Raw genomic sequence first — 18,258 nt, 5'->3', positions numbered from 1 at the left:
CATCATAAAGTTGGTGCAAATGGCCTGTTTTATGGATCACAGCAGAGGCACTTAAGCATGTATTCTGCAAATGCTGCAAGCTGGCTTCTGTGGTGATTTCATCATGTTATGGTGTTTTTGAGATATTTTCCACATCCTTACTGATTTTATTCTGTTGTTTTTGTTACTAGGAAAGTATTTTTAAATCCCTTATTTTGTATCTTGTCTTTTTTACCTAATCCTGCCATGGTTTTCTAGTCTTAAAAACTTAAGAAACTCACTGGAAAAGCCATAAAAATGGAAACTTTCAAATGGAAACTTAATCAGAGTCTCTTCCACATTGGTGATATTTAGGCGCTTTTCAAATCTATGGTGGGCGGGGTTATTTTCCCAACTTCATGTTTTGCAAGTTCATATTTGGTGTGTAGAAAAGGTGCTCTTTTGATGTTGATTTTATGGCCTGCTACTTTGCTGAAACTTCCCTTAGTAAGACTCTGGTGGAGTTGTAGGATCTCTTGAAGAGAGGACCAAGTCACTGACACAGAGCGATAGTTTAAAGAGAGGACCATGTCACTTACATGGAGAGATAGTTTGATTTTGTCCTCCCCCATCGTATCCCTTTTCTTTCTTTCTTTTGCCTTATTATTACTCTGAGATTTCACACATCATGAATACGAGTTGGGAGTGAACAGCCTTTCTTGTGTCTGACTTTAGGTTTTTCTCAGTCAGCATGATGTCATCTTTGGGTCGTGTGGACTGAGTAGGTTTCATTAGCCAGACGCTGGCCTTGGAGCCCACACAGCGTGCAGGTGCCGGGGAAGCTGCCTTCCTGGCTCTGGATCATGTCACAGTGACTGGGGAGGGTGAAGGAGTCACTGAAAATTTCCTATTTGAGTTTGTGCTTTGGGAGTCCTGGGTCCCTGTGCTATCCTGTGTCCAGGAACAAACTAGAAGCATCAGTGCCAAACCACGGGTGTTGACCTACAGCCCTGGGCAAGGTGCTAGGGAAGGAGGAGGAGGCAGGGCTGTGGAGAGCCCTGTGATGCAGAGAACCGGGTCTCAGAGGAAATGGAGCCTGCTTTTCATCAGAGACATCAAGTAGAGAGGCCGTCTGAGTTCCCAGGAGTGGGCTGGGAGGAAGGGGCTGGATACAGGAGTGACCCTTGAGCTGCAGTGCTGGTCACTGCATCTTCCTTTGAAAGTTAGTCCTGTCCATCTCAGCCTGACATCCGTTAGCTCCCTGTCTTAGGGTTTTACTGCTGTGAAGAGACACCATGACCATGGCAACTCTTATAAGGACAGCATTTAATTGGGGCTGGCTTACAGGTTCAGAGGTTCAGTCCATTATCATCATGGCGGGAGCCTGACAGCGTGCAGGTAGACATGGTGCTGGAGAAGGACCTGAGAGTTCTACATCTTGTTCCAAAGGCAAACAGGAAGGAGAGAGACTGGCTTCCGGGCAGCCAGGAGGAAGCTCTCAAAGCCTACACCCACAGTGACACACTTCCTCTAGGAAGGCCACACCTCCAAGTAGTGCTGCTTCCTGGACCAAGCACATTCAAACCACTACATTCCACTCCCTGGCCCCCATAGGCTTGTTCAAACATCAGTCTGTGGGGGTCATACCTAAACATAGCATAATGCAAAATACATTTAATCCAACTTCATAAGTCTCCATAGTCCATAGCAACCTCAACACTATTAAAAGTCCAAAGTTCAGTCTTCAACCACTTAACTGGAATCCTCTGTAAAGTCAAAATCAAAAGGGAGAGCACATACCTTAAATATTACAGGATATACATTATCATTCCAAAATGTCATAGTGAGTAAATACTTGGACAAACAAGACCAAAACTCAGCTGGGCAAACTCCAAACTCTGCACCTCCATGTCTGACTTAAAAGTTCTCGGGCCCTACACTCACAGTGACACACTTCCTCCAACAAGGCCACACCTTCCAGTAGTGCCTCTTGCTGGGCCAAGCATATTCAAACCACCACACTGCCCTTGTATCAGTTCCTTCTCTTGCTTTTAAAGCCAAACATTTATTTACTTGAAACTTATAAACTAGACTTTGAGGGACACTCCAGTAATAAACAGCTAAGATCATGTTTAACCTTTCAATAATCTTACTCAACTGTTATTAAAGAGAAATGCAAAAGAAGAAGAAGAGGTGGAGGAATGGGAGAAGGAGGAAGAGAAGGAGGACGAGGAGGAAGAGGAAGAGGAGGAAGAGGGGAGGAGGAAGAGGAGGAAGAGGGGAGGAGGAAGAGGGGAGGAGGAGGAAGAGGGGAGGAGGAGGAGGAAGAGGGGAGGAGGAGGAGGAAGAGGAGGAGGAGGAGGACGACGATGACAACGACTGCCTGAAAGGAACATTCATAGGGAGCGGTCCATGTAGGAGAGAATACTTGCCAGCTGGGACTGTAGTTCAGTGGTTAGGGTACTTGTCTGATGTGCTCAAGTCCTTGGGTTTGAGCCATAGCACTTCTAAAAAGGAGGAGGGAGGAAGGAAGGGAGGGGAGGAGAGGGGACAAGGTGAACATTTGTCAGTGGCCTATTCGTTCATTTTGTAGGTTTGAAATGATTTAAATAATAACTAGCAAAAGTCCTCAGGTGCCCAGTGGTGGTTTCTAGAGTGAAGACAGATCTGTGGTGTGTATGCCCTGCTGTGTTCCTCCTTCTCTCATGCCCACACTGACTGACCTTTTACCGAGGACTGAGTTTATAAGCCAGTAACTTGCACCAGCGTGTTCAGCAGGGAAGGCGTTGCTGAAGCTTTTCTGTTTGCAGCACATGTCAGTCGTCCATGTTTCTCAAGCTTAGAGTTTCCGTTGCAGCAGGAGGTCGGACTCAGGTTAATTACCCCACACAGTCTCCAGTCTTCACACCTGTTGAGTTATGACCTAATTAGCCATAAACTCGCGCTCCTGCCCTGCCTACTGCTCACCCTCAGGAAAAGTTAGGAAGAAAGAGATACCATGAAGAAATGTCACACCCCTGGCACACGGCTGGCCTGCTGCAAGCAGTCTGACTGACTCTGGAACTGCTAAGGACAGAGCCTCCCACCCGCCAAGCTGCAGTTTCAGCAGCGAGTGGGCTCTGTTGGTTCTCTTCCTCAGAGCAGACTGAAGCTTAGCTTGTGGGGAGTGTTTGCCTCCGTTCAGTAGTGACGTTCCCGCCATAGAATCTTTACTTTCCTGGAGAGTGTGTAGAGGATGTTTTGTGGTGGGAGTTTTAAAATCAAATTTAAATTGCCGAGAGTGGGCAGGGAGATCTATTATGTGGTTGTTTTTTTTTAAACTTTGTGTTGTTCAGTATGCTAGTCAAATTATCTATAATTTAACTAAATTAACTAAAATCAAATACAATTCAAAATTCAGTTTCTCAGTCCCAGTGTCCACATGCCTTCACTGTTTAATGTGCTGTGTAGCACACAGAGAGATTTCAGCACCACAGAGACTGTGCAGGTAATGTTAGAGACTTAAAATTAGCATTAGCTTCTGTCAAGAAAATAGGTCTGTCATTACAACTTACCTGCAATGACATTGTATTTTTCTAAATCTCATTACTTAAAGTTATGTTTTTATAATGACTTCCTAATGCCTGGAATAAAGAAAATGCTGGGAGCAAATACAAAATATTAGGTAATGCTAAAACCCAGGAAACAATTATTATTAAATCAGATGGCTCCACATAATTAGGAATTATTTGCTTTACTCAGTAGTGTCAGAGGCACAGAAGAGAAAAAACATAAGACTGTAAAAGTATAATTTTATTGTGGAACATTTTAACAAAGTGTACATGGTCTTAGCTGATAATAAAGAAAAGGTGCTTTTACACTGGTGCTGTCACTTCTAAATGGAAGCTTTAATCATCTGATAATTGTGAAGCTCTTAAATCCAGTTCATTACTGTGTCTATCCTCTCTCTGCATTGTTGTTTCTTGAGTTAAAAAGCGCCAACCCTCACACTCAGTAAATGCTGTAACGAAAAAGCAAACACTACTGGGTAGAGTAGCACGTGCGTGTAATCCCAGCAGCCAGAGATTCAGGATCTAGGAGTTCCAGGGAGACCTGGGATGTGTACAAGATCCATTATAGGTGATGGTGGTGGTGGTGGTGACAGTGACAGTGGTGGTGGTGGTGGTGGTGGTGGTGACAGTAGTGGTGATGGTGATGGTGGTGGTGGTGGTGGTGATGGTGGTGGTGGTGGTGGTGGAGGTGGTGGTGGTGATGGTGGTGGTGGTGGAGGAGGAAGGAAGGAAGGAAGGGAAGGAAGTGACGGGGAAGAGAGGGACACATCCTTTCACGAGTTGCTTCTTGGACCCTGACTTTGTTGCAGGTTGCCGAGCGTGCTGCTGTTGCCACTGCTCTCACTTCTCTTTTCAGTCCTTGGAGAACTCTGTCCTGTTTTCTTCCTTTTCTTTTTCAGGAAGAATCCCCAGCACAGGATGGAATATAGGCACAGTGCACTTCCGGGTAAGTAACCTTACTTCAGTCAACTCAAAAGAAACCTTTAAACTCAAAAGAAACCTCTCCCATTAAACCAGGTATTTCAAAAATCTTGTTGCTTTTGCTGATTTAATAAATTACTTCTCTTAGATTATTTTTAATGAGTTTCTAGTTGATTCTTTTTATTTTAAAAAGATTTATTTATTTAATATATACTGTCCCTCTCTCAGACACACCAGAAGAGGTCACTAGATCCCATTACAGGTGGCCGTGAGCCACTATGTGCACCAATTTCCTGTTCCAAGTAAAGGGAAGAACTCTGAACTGACTGATGACAAATGCTTCCCCAGTCGCAGCCCCACAGCACACGCTTCTCCTTCGTCCGCTTCTCTTGTTTTCAAGAACCCGAGAGCACAGCATCAAGCTGGCTTAGCAATGGCGAACGCACACTGACGTCTGCCTGGGAAGCCCGAGGCGGGGACTGGGTCGGCTCATTGTTATTGTCAGTAATGTCCCCCTTCCTTTCATCATTCTGTCTTAGAGGGCATCCCTCCTCAAGGTGCTTGCTCTCAACGAGAGGGAGTTTTACACTCTTATTAGACCAGGACAGTCAGTGTTGACGTCTGAGGAAAGAATGAAGAACTTCAATTCTTGATCCTTAAAGAGTGAATTTTCCTCCTTCAACTAGCCTAGACCCTGTGAGCCTTTCTTCCCAGCAAACCTTCTCAGTACACCAGGATTGTAGGCATCCCCATGAGAATGTAAACCTTTAGCTGCCCAATTGGCCTTTGTTTTGGCTGTTTTTGGACACTTTAAGAATTTTTCTCTCGATGCATCTCAGTCTCATTGCTGTTTATGTAATGTGAGGACTAATTCAGCAAATAATAGCTCTGCTGCGAGGAGAGGTGCAGTCCATGCTGCAGCGCTGTGAGGAGAGGTGCAGCCCGTGCTGCAGCGCTGTGAGGAGAGGTGCAGCCCGTGCTGCAGCAGTGTGAGGAGAGGTGCAGCCCATGCTGCAGCAGTGTGAGGAGAGGTGCAGCCCGTGCTGCAGCAGTGTGAGGAGAGGCGCAGCCCGGGCTGCAGCAGTGTGAGGAGAGGCACAGCCCGTGCTGCAGCAGAGTGAGGAGAGGTGCAGCCCGTGCTGCAGCACTGTGCTCCCGGGTTCTTATACCTACTTATGTGCCCAGTCTATGACAGGGTGATGCAGATGGCCTCACAGTGAGAGAAACCCATGGGGTGTCTCTTGGTGTGTTAGCCCATACAGAAATGCACTCTTTGTCATGGCTGGCAGGGTCTAGAGGTTGTTATTTGACAAAATTGCTTTACTTAGCTGCATTCCATGATTTTATAGCAATAATAGTATTTTATTTAACTACATTTTATTGGCAATTTATGTGTCAAAATATTGTCCCGTACTCTACCCAAAAGCTGTCAATATGCACCATAAAGTATAGTTTAAAATGTCTGCAAAGTTTGTTGAAATCTCAATGAAGTGTTTTCTAAATGGAGGGTATACTTTAGAACAGGGAACTTAATTTTTTTAATTTTGAGATTTTAATATAATTAGAACATTCAGCACTGAACATGTAAAGAAATTTTTTTGTACCATAAAGCCATTCTTTCTTATTAGCAACAAAAACATATACATTTAGACCACTGTTCACCAATGTCTGTGTCTTCAGAGGTAGCAAACAGAAAAGTCCCTAAGTAACTTATAAGCTTCACCACTGTTATTGTATCTCTTTACTTTCTTATTGTTGCTATTAATCTGTTTCTGTGCCCGATTACAAATGAGAGGGAGGGAGGGAGGGAGGGAGGGAGGGAGGGAGGGAGGGAGGAAGAGAGAGAGAGAGAGAGAGAGAGAGAGAGAGAGAGAGTAAATGAATGTGTGGGTGTATATGTGCATGTGTGTATTTGTGTATTGTGTGAGTGTGTGAGTGTGAATGTGTGAATGCATGTATGAGTCTGTGAGTGTGTGTGGGCACATGTGTATGTGACTGTGTGTGAATGGGTGTGAACTGACTTCAGGTTCGAAGTGGAGATCTTAGAACCCAGCTGTATGGAGGGAGCAAGTCTCTGGACTTGGGGATTGCCTCGTGCTAATGTGATCAGAACATCTTTGCCTTCTCTAAACTGGTCTGAATGCGGTAAATATTAGATTGTTAGGGTCTCATATTTCCCAATTCAGATGTATCTACAGCGTACTTCTGATAGTTGTTTTTCTCCCACATGTAAAATGTTCATCATTATTTAGGTTTTAAACTCATATATATGTAGATTAATTTCTTCAGTGTAGCGTAGCGTCAGCATTAAAGCAACCACACCGGACCCTGGGTGTTTAATTTCTCACTTTGTCCTCCTAAGACGCTGCGTCTGTGGTTTTCCTGGTCTCCTACTTGTGCAGCTACGGGTTGCAGAGCTTATGCACGTTCTGCTGCCCTCTGCCATGTTTCTTCTGCGTCAGCTCACATGAGCTCTTGCTAGCTTTCCCCACATTTTCAGAGTGCTTTGATACAGATGGTGGATGCAAGAGAAATGAGTGGCAGGAAGGTTTTGTCATGTACTTCGTCAGCTGTTGCGTCTCACACCTGGCTTTTGGAGTGGTTCTTCCAAGCCTCTTCCTATGTGGTATCACCTGCAGGTGACTGGTGCTGTTAGAAGAACTCAGTGATTACTAGGACTGCTGTAAAGATTCTAAACTTATGTAGTGGGGTACACATGTTTAAATGTCCCCCTATTCCCCAAGAAACTCAACCCCAAGAGATTTAGAAAAAAGCAACAAGGCTTATCTGAGGATTCAAGCTGCCACTTAGATAGGAAGAGCTGAAAGAACATAGGAGCACAGGCTGTCAGGGCCTGATGCAGTGGGAGCACAGGCTGTCAGGGCCTGATGCAGTGGGAGCACAGGCTGTCAGGGCCTGATGCAGTGGGAGCACTGGCTGTCAGGGCCTGATGCAGTGGGAGCACTGGCTGTCAGGGCCTGATGCAGTGGGAGCACTGGCTGTCAGGGCCTGATGCAGTGGGAGCACTGGCTGTCAGGGCCTGATGCAGTGGGAGCACTGGCTGTCAGGGCCTGATGCAGTGGGAGCACAGGCTGTCAGGACCTGATGCAGTGGGAGCACAGGCTGTCAGGAGCCTGATGCAGTGGGAGCACAGGCTGTCAGGAGCCTGATGCAGTGGGAGCACAGGCTGTCAGGAGCCTGATGCAGTGGGAGCACTGGCTGTCAGGGCCTGATGCAGTGGGAGCACAGGCTGTCAGGGCCTGATGCAGTGGGAGCACTGGCTGTCAGGGCCTGATGCAGTGGGAGCACTGGCTGTCAGGGCCTGATGCAGTGGGAGCACTGGCTGTCAGGGCCTGATACAGTGCGAGCACCGGTTGTCAGAACCTGATGCAGTGGGAGCACTGGCTGTCAGGGCCTGATGCAGTGGGAGCACAGGCTGTCAGGGCCTGATGCAGTGGGAGCACCAGTTGTCAGAACCTGATGCAATGGTGAAAAAGTGCAATATAAATTCACAAGCTACTTTTCCAAATGTGGAAGCCTATTACCAGCTTGATACATTAAAAAACAAAAAACCGAAACAATGACAAACTAGTCTTTTGTTTTAAAGTAAAACATTAAAAATAGTATTATAGTGTATAGTAAATTTTCCTTCTCTAGAAATATTGTACCAAATAATATTTATGGGAAAGAAAAAGGGAAAATAAACCCTAGCGGGTTAAGCCATTATCTGCTGTGAGGCACGTGCATCAGCAATTTGGAAAGAGTCTCCCGGGAAGCGCCCAGGGCTTGGTGCTAGGTAAGAGCTTTGCTGCTGAGCTGTGTCCCCAGCCCTAGAATTGCCATTCTTATGTGACAGCTTCCTCTGCAGAAATAGAGAAGGCCAACCTGGCCATGTCCTAATACTGTCTGGTGGATAGTAGGTGGCGTCAAACTTGCAGCTTATTACTTTTCTGAAGGGTGTTTTCACCACTGTGCCAGTCACGTACGTGTTTCCCATCTGTTTGTAAAGACAGACGACAGCTATTTCTCCTTTTCTATCCTCACGCAGTCAGTCCTCACTTAGGCAGTCCATTTCCACAGTTCACGTTGCTACACTAATTGGTAGAGGTGTTGAAAGAAACTATTTTGGCTTTAAAATGATCGTTTTAGAGTTATAGATGATCTTTGAGATAATTATTTCATAGATTTTTTTTATTGATTTCCATTAGATAACGTAACTTCCATGATTGTTCTGGTTAGTTTTATTGTCAGCCTGACACAAACTAGAGTCCCCAGGGGAGAGGAAACCACACTTGAGAAATTGCCCAAATCAGACTGTTCTGTAAGCATGTCTGTGGGGCATTTTCTTGATTACTGGTTGACATACCAGGATATAGCCCACAGTGTGCAAGCCCACTGTGTGAGAAACCACTGTGTGCAAGCCCACTGTGTGCAATTGCATCCCTAGCATGTGGGCCTGGGCTGTGTAACAAAGCCAGCTGTGTATGACCCAGAAAGCTACACAGGAAACAGCCTTCCTCCAGCACTCCTGCCCCTGTCCCTGCCCCTGCCCCTGCCTCTGCCTGAGTTCCTGTCCTGTCTTCACTGAGGTATGGACTGTGAGATGTGAGTGAAATAAACCCTTTCCTCCCCAGGTTGCTTCTGGCCCTGGGGTTTATCACAGCAACAGAAAGCAAACTAGGACAATCTTCATTGGCTTACTTCAAACAGAGATCTGGACTCACATACCTGTTTCTCACAAACCACGGGTATTTTTAGGGATGGGGGCAGAATGAATGGCCAACCATGAGACTTAGAATAACTGTCAGTAAGAAACCTACCAGCTTTGCTGGGGAAAGCTGAAAAGAAAATGAACAGCTTCTGTGTGCACCTACTTCAGAAGAAGCAAGATCACTTTGATTTTGCAGGATTACTCAGAAATTATATTTCAACTAAACTAGGGCTAATACAAGAAAAGGCTGGGGTTGGGGATTTAGCTCAGTGGTAGAGCGGCCCTGGGTTCGGTCCCCAGCTCCGAAAAAAAGAAAAAGAAAAAAAAAAAAAAAAAAAAAAAAAAAAGAAAAGGCTGTGCGCCCACAATGAAAAATGTTACACTATTGAATTCTGTGCACACTTACTGGGAGTCAGAACTATGAAAACCGAAGTTATTAAATTGTGTTTTGTTACTGATTTAAAAGCAGAACAGCTGCTTCTGGGTTCCTGTCACTTTGGTTCTGTGTGAACTTTGCACTGATGAGACTTTTCTGCAGCACACAGAGCCTGGCCTGGGAGGACAGAGTTCCCTACGTCTCCAACTTATATCAGAAAGTTTCTGTACAGTGTGTAAGTAGTGAGTGCTGCCCCACGCTCAATGGGGGTTTTCCTGGTTCATCATTTTGAACCTAGACGTCAGGACACCACAGTTCCATCCTGGATGTGCAGTGGGACTTCTTCCCTTGTCTCTAGCGGCTCTCCAGAGTCTCTTTGCATAGAACACTGGCTTTCATAGGAGAGACAACTCATTCCTAGCTTATGTGTTAGGTTCTAATACCTCTGTGACCCAGTTAAACTGAAAGACAGAAACAGACATTTCTAAAAACACCTTCAGAAACTACCAACGAGACAGAGGACAGCAACTCCGCGCTAAGGATGTTTACACTGTTTAATGCTTAAACTTGCTGATTGAGTCTACTGCAGGAGAGTGATAATTGGTTCCACGAAGATTGTCACTTGTCAGATCTGCAAGATGGCTCAGCAGGTAAAGTGCTCTCTGCCAGGTCTGATTGGGGGTGGGGGAGAACACAAGGTCTCACAAATTCTCCTTTGATCCTCCAACCTTCTCATGTACACCCTTGTGCCTTTTCTCTCTCTCTTTCCCTCCCTCCCTCCTTCCCCCCTCTCTTACTCTCTCTCTCTCTCTCTCTCTCTCTCTCTCTCTCTTTCTCTCTCTCTCTCGATAAATAAAAACATTTAAAACATGTTATCACATGTCTAGCCAGGTCTGTGACTGAGCACTCTGGAGACTGAAGTAGAAGAATCACAATTTTGAGGCCATCCTGGGCTACCCAGCAAAACTCTGTCTCCAAAAGTGGAAATGAAGTACCCATGGGGCGGGGCAGTGTAAACAGACAAGAGCTGACCTTCAGCAGTCGTCTCCCTAATGACACAGTGATGTTTCTTCATTCAGAGATCGGTAAAGCGCTGTGCTTGGGAAATTCATCGTCCGTCCATCGTCAGACTCTAGGCTTCCTATTAAAGACGCACAAATAATATGCATGTAAAATGTAGAGGAGAAAGGAAGAAAGATTCTTCTGATGACTAGGACTCAGTACCTCAGGACAGCTGGACAAAGCCCTGCGCTTGTGGGGTTTACAGTGATGAACAGATGTCTGAACAGTCACGTGATGATCTATGCCTTTAGCACTAACAAGGAGGGAGAAGAAAAGTGTGCGTAAGAGGATATAATGGCTGCAATACTGAGGCTGGAGGAAGGTACCCTTCCCACAGGACAGGAAAAGCAGCACTTCTGAGATTTTGACATTAGAGCACAGGCCTGCAGCATGGAGAAAACCAGTGAGTTCAAAAGCCTACCTGTACTTAGACTGCGCCAGGACCCAGAACAGCTGTAGAACTGAACAAAAAGAAGAATATACTCATGACTTAGTACCCTCAAAACGGAGGAATGAAAGGTTAGGCCAGGGATAAATAGTCCACGGAAATGACCTCAAGTCTTCCAGAGAGATACACAGCTACTGGGGGCATTCTAGGCTCTCGGTGGAAAAGTGGCTAGAGGGAACAGTTGGAGGCTTTAAGAGAATGTTGCGTCCAGGGAGGAGAATTAGGGTGGAGAATCAGAAGTGTTGAGTCAGGGCATCAGAGTTGGTGAGGGGCAGAGATGACACCTGGGAGGTAGAGCCCAGAGTTGGTGAGGGGCAGAGATGACACCTGGGAGGTAGAGCCCAGAGTTGGTGAGGGGGCAGAGATGACACCTGGGAGGTAGAGCCCAGAGTTGGTGAGGGGGCAGAGATGACACCTGGGAGGTAGAGCCCAGAGTTGGTGAGGGGGCAGAGATGACACCTGGGAGGTAGAGCCCAGAGTTGGTGAGGGGCAGAGATGACACCTGGGAGGTAGAGCCCAGAGTTGGTGAGGGGCAGAGATGACACCTGGGAGGTAGAGCCCAGAGTTGGTGAGGGGCGGAGATGACACCTGGGAGGTAGAGCCCAGAGTTGGTGAGGGGCGGAGATGACACCTGGGAGGTAGAGCCCAGCAGATTATTCCAGATATTGGAGTCGGTTTTCAGGGAGGGAGAGAATCAAAATGGCTCTAGCTGACAGATTGGAGAGTACAGCAGTTGTGTATCCAAGACTGTGGACAAGATAAGTAGGTTTGTGTGAGGGGACTTGAGAGTCGCGTCCAGGGAGAGGCAGTTTGCAGAGCCTCTTAGTCACCCAAGTGGATATGGAATTCAGGAAACCGTACGATCGATTCTAGAATTCGTGGCATTTGGTCAGGGCTTAGACCTATACAGGAAGAGTTAGGAAATAATATTGAATAGAATCATTAAGAAATCAAGACAGGGCCCCAGCCTGAAATGAAGGTGGTCCAAAAATGAGAACACACTGAGGTGAGAGCGCCCAGCAGAGACAGGCAGGCTAAGTCTAAGGATTTTGCTTTAATGTGTTTTTCTTATGGATCCTTAAGATGCTTTCTGGATCTGAAAGATGCAGTTTTTGAGGTAGCAGCAGCATAGTAAGTGCTAGTGCATTGTGTTCGAGTCTCAGAAAGCATGTGAGATACTCCCACGAGGAGCGTGGACAAGGGTGGAGACCGGCTTTCCTTGCTGGCTTTGTTCCATTCCTCAGTTTCAAGCTACTTTGATGTCTAGGCTGTTTATAAATGCATTTGCCATAAGAAATGGGGATGGGCTAAGACTAGCTGGACATGAAACTTTCTTCAAGCTGTTCAATGGGAGATAAGTCTACGGGTAAGTGGACCACAGTGTCTCCCTTGGGCAGGGCGTGTGCACTTCCTCTGTATGAGAATTGTGTGTATTCTTATGTAATCTTTTTAGTTTTGGCTGCTAAGAAGTTAAGACTATTTGTGCTCAACGTATACTAAGTATGTCAAACTTGAGATTGGTATTTATTCATTCTGCTTTTTCCGTTATTAGCTTTGCATTATATTATTACATTATCATTAAGATAAGCTGCCTTAAATCCCTTCTGAAGTGAGCTGTGATATAGAGGAAAATGTAAGCATATTGGGCTGTAGCAGTAAAAGAATAGACATATTACTTGGGCGTTCATTTAAGGTATAATGGTACATTATGTGTGAACATTATATAAAACAACAAAAATATGCACTAAAGGGCAGGTATTGACACATTTTTTTAAAAAAACTGGCTAAAACATTTAAAATAATGTTTTTAAAACATCAAAGATTATAGAGTAGTAACGAATTACCAGGCAGTTGAAAAGTTGAGCATCTAGAACAGCAGAGCCCTAAGCCATCTTCCTCAGCAAGCGTGATGTACTGTCAGAGAACCGGAGTCGGTGCTTGCACAGATCAGTCAGAGTTGGAAAGAGTCAGGAGGAACGAAGTTGGGGGATCAGACAGGAAGCCCTTTCTTACAGCAGTTTGGGGTCCAAGAGCAGAGGAAGGTTAGATGGGACCTGACCAATCTGGAGAGAATCCAGGCCTGCTGGGATTTTGTAGACATGGTGACTCAGACCCTGGGGATGGCGCCTGCCACTGAGGTCTGCAGGGAAACTTCCAGGTTGGTTCTTAAACTCAGTTTCCAAGCTAGTGCTTACAGATGGCGCTTGCTGTGGCCAAGTCAGTGGGGACGGGAGAATAGCGCTCTCAGGGGGCACTGAGGAGAGCTGCGATGGAGTGTTTTCTCCCATTGGGAAGACCACAGGGCGGCATGGTGTTATCAGGGACAGTCACTGATTCTCATGGGACAGGATAGTCACAGGGACCTCACAGTGTGCAGAGCTGGGACAGTAAGAAACAAAGGAGCACGTCAGTGTCTGCTCTAATAACCTACAGTGGTAAGCCATAGATTAATAACGCCTCGCTGCTGAGTGATGACCGCTGTGCTCTTCGTCAATGTTCTGCCTTTCAGCCAGGGTTGCTGTGGATGAAGATGACGATGATGTTGGGCAACCGAGTGACAGTGACAAGGATGAGGAAGACTATGCGCCGACAGATGAAGATTCTGACTGGCAACCAGGAAAGGATGATGAGGAGAAGGAAGATGTGGATGAGCTTTTGAAAGAAGCAAAGCGGTTCATGAGAAGGAAAACGTAGCTTTTCTGCAACGACGGAACACACACTCACATTTGCTTTTCTCCGTGGGAAACATAGTCGCTTCCCTCTTCCACTAGTTCTCTGCACTTGAAGCCTTGGAACACCGGCCTTCAGTGAAGGTGGGGAGTGAATGCCGGCTGCTGCCTGTTTTAGTGTCTATTATGCACCCGTCATTGGAAGCGGGTGGAGTTGGGCAGACTGATCTTTGTCATATCCTTTACATACTGCTAATAAAAAGCCAGAGGTTGCACAAACCTTTGGTCTTCTGCCCAGAGGTCTTTATAGTTTACCCTGCGAGCTTAGCCAGGCGATTGCAGAGGAGTGGGAGAGCCTAGCCCCACACTGCTGTTGAAAGAGTCCCTCACAAAGCTGGACTTGAACAAATGACAGCCAGCAGTGTGCTATGTCTGTAATGTATTAGATGTGGCTGTGTGATTTCATTTACAGCATTTGTCCTTTGAATCCTGGGAAAACAAATGGATGCTGAGAATGATCCTATTAGCTCCAGGGCAGCGTTCCTGGCCTTGCAAGGAAATGGGCTTTGTGCATCCACGACTGCATATGTGTGTCTGCGAGAGAACAAAGCACACGGCTACGGAACACTTCGGTTCCTCTCCCGATTACTTTGCCTGCACTGCGCACCTTTACACTGAGGATGCAGAGAAGGTTCTAGCCACAGTCTCCTTTTCATTCTTCAAGAGGAAATAAAATGTGCATCTTAGAACAGGAGGTGTTGCATATGTTTCCTTAGTACTTATGGGTCTCTATGTACTTGTACAATGTTAACATTTACTTAACCTGAAGACAGACAGAATAAATATTTCTCTGTTATCATTACTGTGGTTTATTTGTGAGCTTGTTTTCCCTTCTGTGTCAAGTTCTCTAGAAGAACAGAACTGATAGGATATATGATACAGGGGGATTTATTAGATTGGCGGATACGATGAGGGCTGAGTAGTCCACATGGCTGTCTTCATCCTGAAGAGGTAGAGAACTAGCAGCTGCCCAGTGCATGAGGCTGAGTGACGTCCTCAGCAGTCCCAGTCTGGCCCTGGTAGCCTAGCAGGTTCCAGAGAGCTGCTGGTCCTTGTTGCACATTGGCAAGCCAAGGAAGCGAGATTCCCTGTGTTGGCCTAGGAGAGCCGCACAGAGGCAGAAGTAGGGCTGACATTTCACCAATGGGCAGTGAGGGAATGCAGCAGAAGCAACACAGCTTCCTCACTGCTTTAGATCTGCACCTCTGCGTGGCGGGTCTCCCCCTCCCCCAGTTAATCCTTCTGGGACACACCCTCACAGCCCTGCCCAGAGGTACATGTTTTAGCTAAACCTAGATCCAGTCAAGTGACAAACCAAGATTAACACACCTTCTGTTGTCTCTGTTCTTGAGGGGTTGATGAACCTGTGAATCTTTGGACTTTTTTCCGTCCTGCACTGACTAAATCTTTAAAGGGTTCTTTCACCCTTCCACTCCGTATAACTCCAAAGACGTTAAAGCCTGTTCACTGAAGGGCTGTAGGCAGCAGCTACAGAGCGTTAGTCTTTGTAGTTCAGCATTGCACACACCAAGTGCTGTTGGCCAATGAGTGAGTAAACAATCCACCAACTGCACAATGGAATATTTGGCCATAACGAGAAGTGAGGCACTGACACGGGCCGCAGTGTAATCCTTGAAACACACTGGGAAAAGCTAGACACCAAAAGCCACACATGATCTGAGGTTATTTGTGTAAGATGTCTGAAATGGGCGAATCCTTGGAGACAAAGCAGAAGTTGTTAGGGACCTTGGGAGGTGGGTAGGGAGGTCACTGGTGCACATTAAGTTACTTTTTGAGAAATACCAAGATTGTAAAGTTAGGGGTGAGAGCTGAACCATGAGAGTAAGGAAAATGAAGGAGGGCACACATGGAAAGCTGAGGCAGTGTCTGAGAGAGTCTCTGAAGCTGAGACTGGTCTTCAATGGAGCAATGTGGATTTTTTGCCTACATGTCATGGGTACTGGGATTATAGGCATGTGCCACCACACCTGATTTACACAGTGCTAGGAATCAAATCCTGGGTCCTATGCAAATACCCTAATACCCTAATAGCTGAGCCACACTCCCAGCTCAAAAACTTTATCTTTTTGAAATGGGGTCTCTCTGTGTAGCCTTGGCTGTTGTAGAACTCACTATGAAGACCAGGCTGGCCTTGAACTCGCAGAAATGTTTGTGTCTCTGCCTCCTGAATGCTCGGGTTAGAGGTGTGCATCACCAAGCTTAAAAACTTGCTTTTTAAAATTAATTGTCATAAACTTCAGTTAAGAACCATGCTCCCTAATGCTATAGTCGGTGGATTTAAACTCTGTCCCAGCCTTCATGGTGGGACGCTTGTTTTTGTTGCATTGTGACATTGAGACCTTAGGGACTGATGGAAAGGAAGACTTTAAAAGATGTGATTGTCAAGGAATGAATATTTTTACTATAGTTGGCATTTAACTTAAATTTAAATTTTTAACATTTAAAGTTAAAATATAAACACCTCATTGTGTTAGTTTGAATGACAATGCCCCCATAGACTCATGTTTGAATACTTGGTCCCTAGTTGGTGGAATGTTTGGGAAGGATTTGGAGGTGTGGTCTTATTGCAGGAGAAATGTTCCTGGGGATGGGCTTTGAGGTCTCAAGTGTCTTCTGCCATCCCCAGGTTGCTTTTTGTTTCCTGCTTCTGGATCTGGTTGTAAGCTCTCAGTTGCTGCCTCAGTGTCCTGCCTGTCTGTCTACTTCCCTGTGTTCCCCACACATGGTGGTAATGGACCCTTAAGCTCTGGAACTATAAGCCCAAGTATACCCTTCCTCCCTAAATTGCTTTGGTCATGCTTTTATCGCAGCCACACACAAGTACCTGATATAATGATTTCCCCTGCCTTTTCTTCTCCCCAACCCTATGTATCGACTCTCCCCCACAACCCCCATGTTTTCAAATTTGTGGCTTCTGTTTCTTTACTTGTTGTTATGTATATAGCTTTAACTTACATTTATTTAAACTGAGTTTCAACTTGGTTGTGGATTAGAATTTTCCAGAACATTCTGGAAAAAATTTTAAAGGAGAAGTACTGGGCTCCATCACAGACCTTGGGTCAGAATTTTTCAGGTGAGCACTGGTTCTGGTATCAAACAAATAGACCCTCACACTGTAGTCTGACATCAAGGATGAGACACTGCTGAAGGGGATGGAGGACAGACAGAGTGAGCCTCTTATGTGGGTCAACAGTGAAGCAGCACAGCCCCGACAGTAAGGACAGAGCATCACAAAGGAAAACAGTGCCAAAGCTTAGCATTGTCTGTGAGACACTCATTTTCATGATAAAGACAGGAGCCATAGCAAATATTCTTTGAAACCAAACCAAAGTTCAAGGCTTTCCTCTCATCAGCATCCCATATCAATCCTCATGTTTTAAACTCAATAGTGTGAGCTCAGCCTCTCACTACCAGCCAGCTGTAACCAGAGAACTCAGATATGTAAAGGAGGGAGTCAGATCTGCAGAGCCCACAATGGAGACCTTCAGTAACAAACACCCAGAGGATGAGAAAAATAAACCTGTCCTCGCTTCGTTTCCCATTGCTGCAATAAAATACTTATGGACAAAAACAAGGTAAGGACAAGAAGGTTCATGTTGGCTCACAGTCCAGCAGTACACAGTCCTTCATCATGGAGAAGCAGAGGCAACAGGAACTGATATCATTGTATCCATGTTCACTCAAGAAGCAGGAAGGGGTAGATGCTTGTAGTGGTCATCCTTCCCCATTTATTCGTACCAGGATCTCCTGCTCAAGGGATGGAAGGAAGGGAAGGGGAAGGGAGATTCTAGATTCCCTTAATAGCATCAATCACCACACTAAGTAATGTGAAGCTTTAATCTGAATCAAATCATCTTTGTGCAAAAAATCAGATGGAAATTTTAAGTTGGAAATAATTATGACATTGTGTGATACACAGACACATGCTTGATGAATCTTTTGTTTGGAATGTATAAGAGAAAAGATTAAAAATAAATGAACTGTGTGTTTTGTCCCCAAAGCCAGACAGAAGTGTCTATATAAAACCAGGAAAAGCAGGACAGACTATAGTAAAGATCTTAAGACATAGGACTAAAAAAAGCAATAGACTTAATTAATAAACAAAAAAATAGTCTTTGAAATGATCGATAAAATACACAACTCTTCACAAGACAAAGACGAGAGTTAAGAGATGGGTTTCTCCTAAGACTGAACCCCCAGTGAACGTGATTGTTGGGGGGAGGGCGGCAATGGGGGGAGGATAGGGAGGGGAACACCCATAAAGAAGGGGAGGGGGAGGGATTAGGGGGATGTTTGCCTGGAAACTGGGAAAGGGAATAACATTCGAAATGTAAATAAGAAATACTCAAGTTAATAAAAAAAAAAAAGAAAAAAAAAAGAGATGGGTTTCAACTGTAAATATGGGTATTTTAAAGTTTGCAAAGGGGCATATATAATTTTCTGTCAGTTTTCAGATCTACATGCATATGGCTTTTAGAAAA

General features: G+C 45.4%; 1 protein-coding gene across 6 annotated transcripts in view; it reads left to right on the top strand.

Annotated features, from left to right (window-relative positions):
- Nucleotides 1-14,559, top strand: part of Aplf (aprataxin and PNKP like factor) — a 52,181-nt gene extending 37,622 nt beyond the window's left edge. For 3 of the 6 annotated variants that reach the window (XM_017592824.3, XM_008763076.3, XM_039108164.2), the window contains 2 exons: nucleotides 4,409-4,455; nucleotides 13,537-14,558. In XM_017592824.3, coding sequence (XP_017448313.1) covers nucleotides 4,409-4,455; nucleotides 13,537-13,721 — 232 coding nt within the window. In that variant the 3' untranslated portion in view covers nucleotides 13,722-14,558. Of the gene's footprint in view, nucleotides 1-4,408; nucleotides 4,456-4,658; nucleotides 6,244-13,536 lie in introns of those variants that run through there. The other 3 variants (XR_005503300.1, NM_001173382.1, XM_017592825.3) reach the window with 3 other exon arrangements.
- Nucleotides 14,560-18,258: the final 3,699 nt, after the last annotated feature.

Source organism: Rattus norvegicus, chromosome 4, assembly GCF_036323735.1.
Source record: "Rattus norvegicus strain BN/NHsdMcwi chromosome 4, GRCr8, whole genome shotgun sequence".
NCBI classification, from domain to species: domain Eukaryota; kingdom Metazoa; phylum Chordata; class Mammalia; order Rodentia; family Muridae; genus Rattus; species Rattus norvegicus.
The sequence above is the reverse complement of the archived record's forward strand: the minus strand, read 5'-3'. Positions and strand labels throughout refer to the sequence as shown.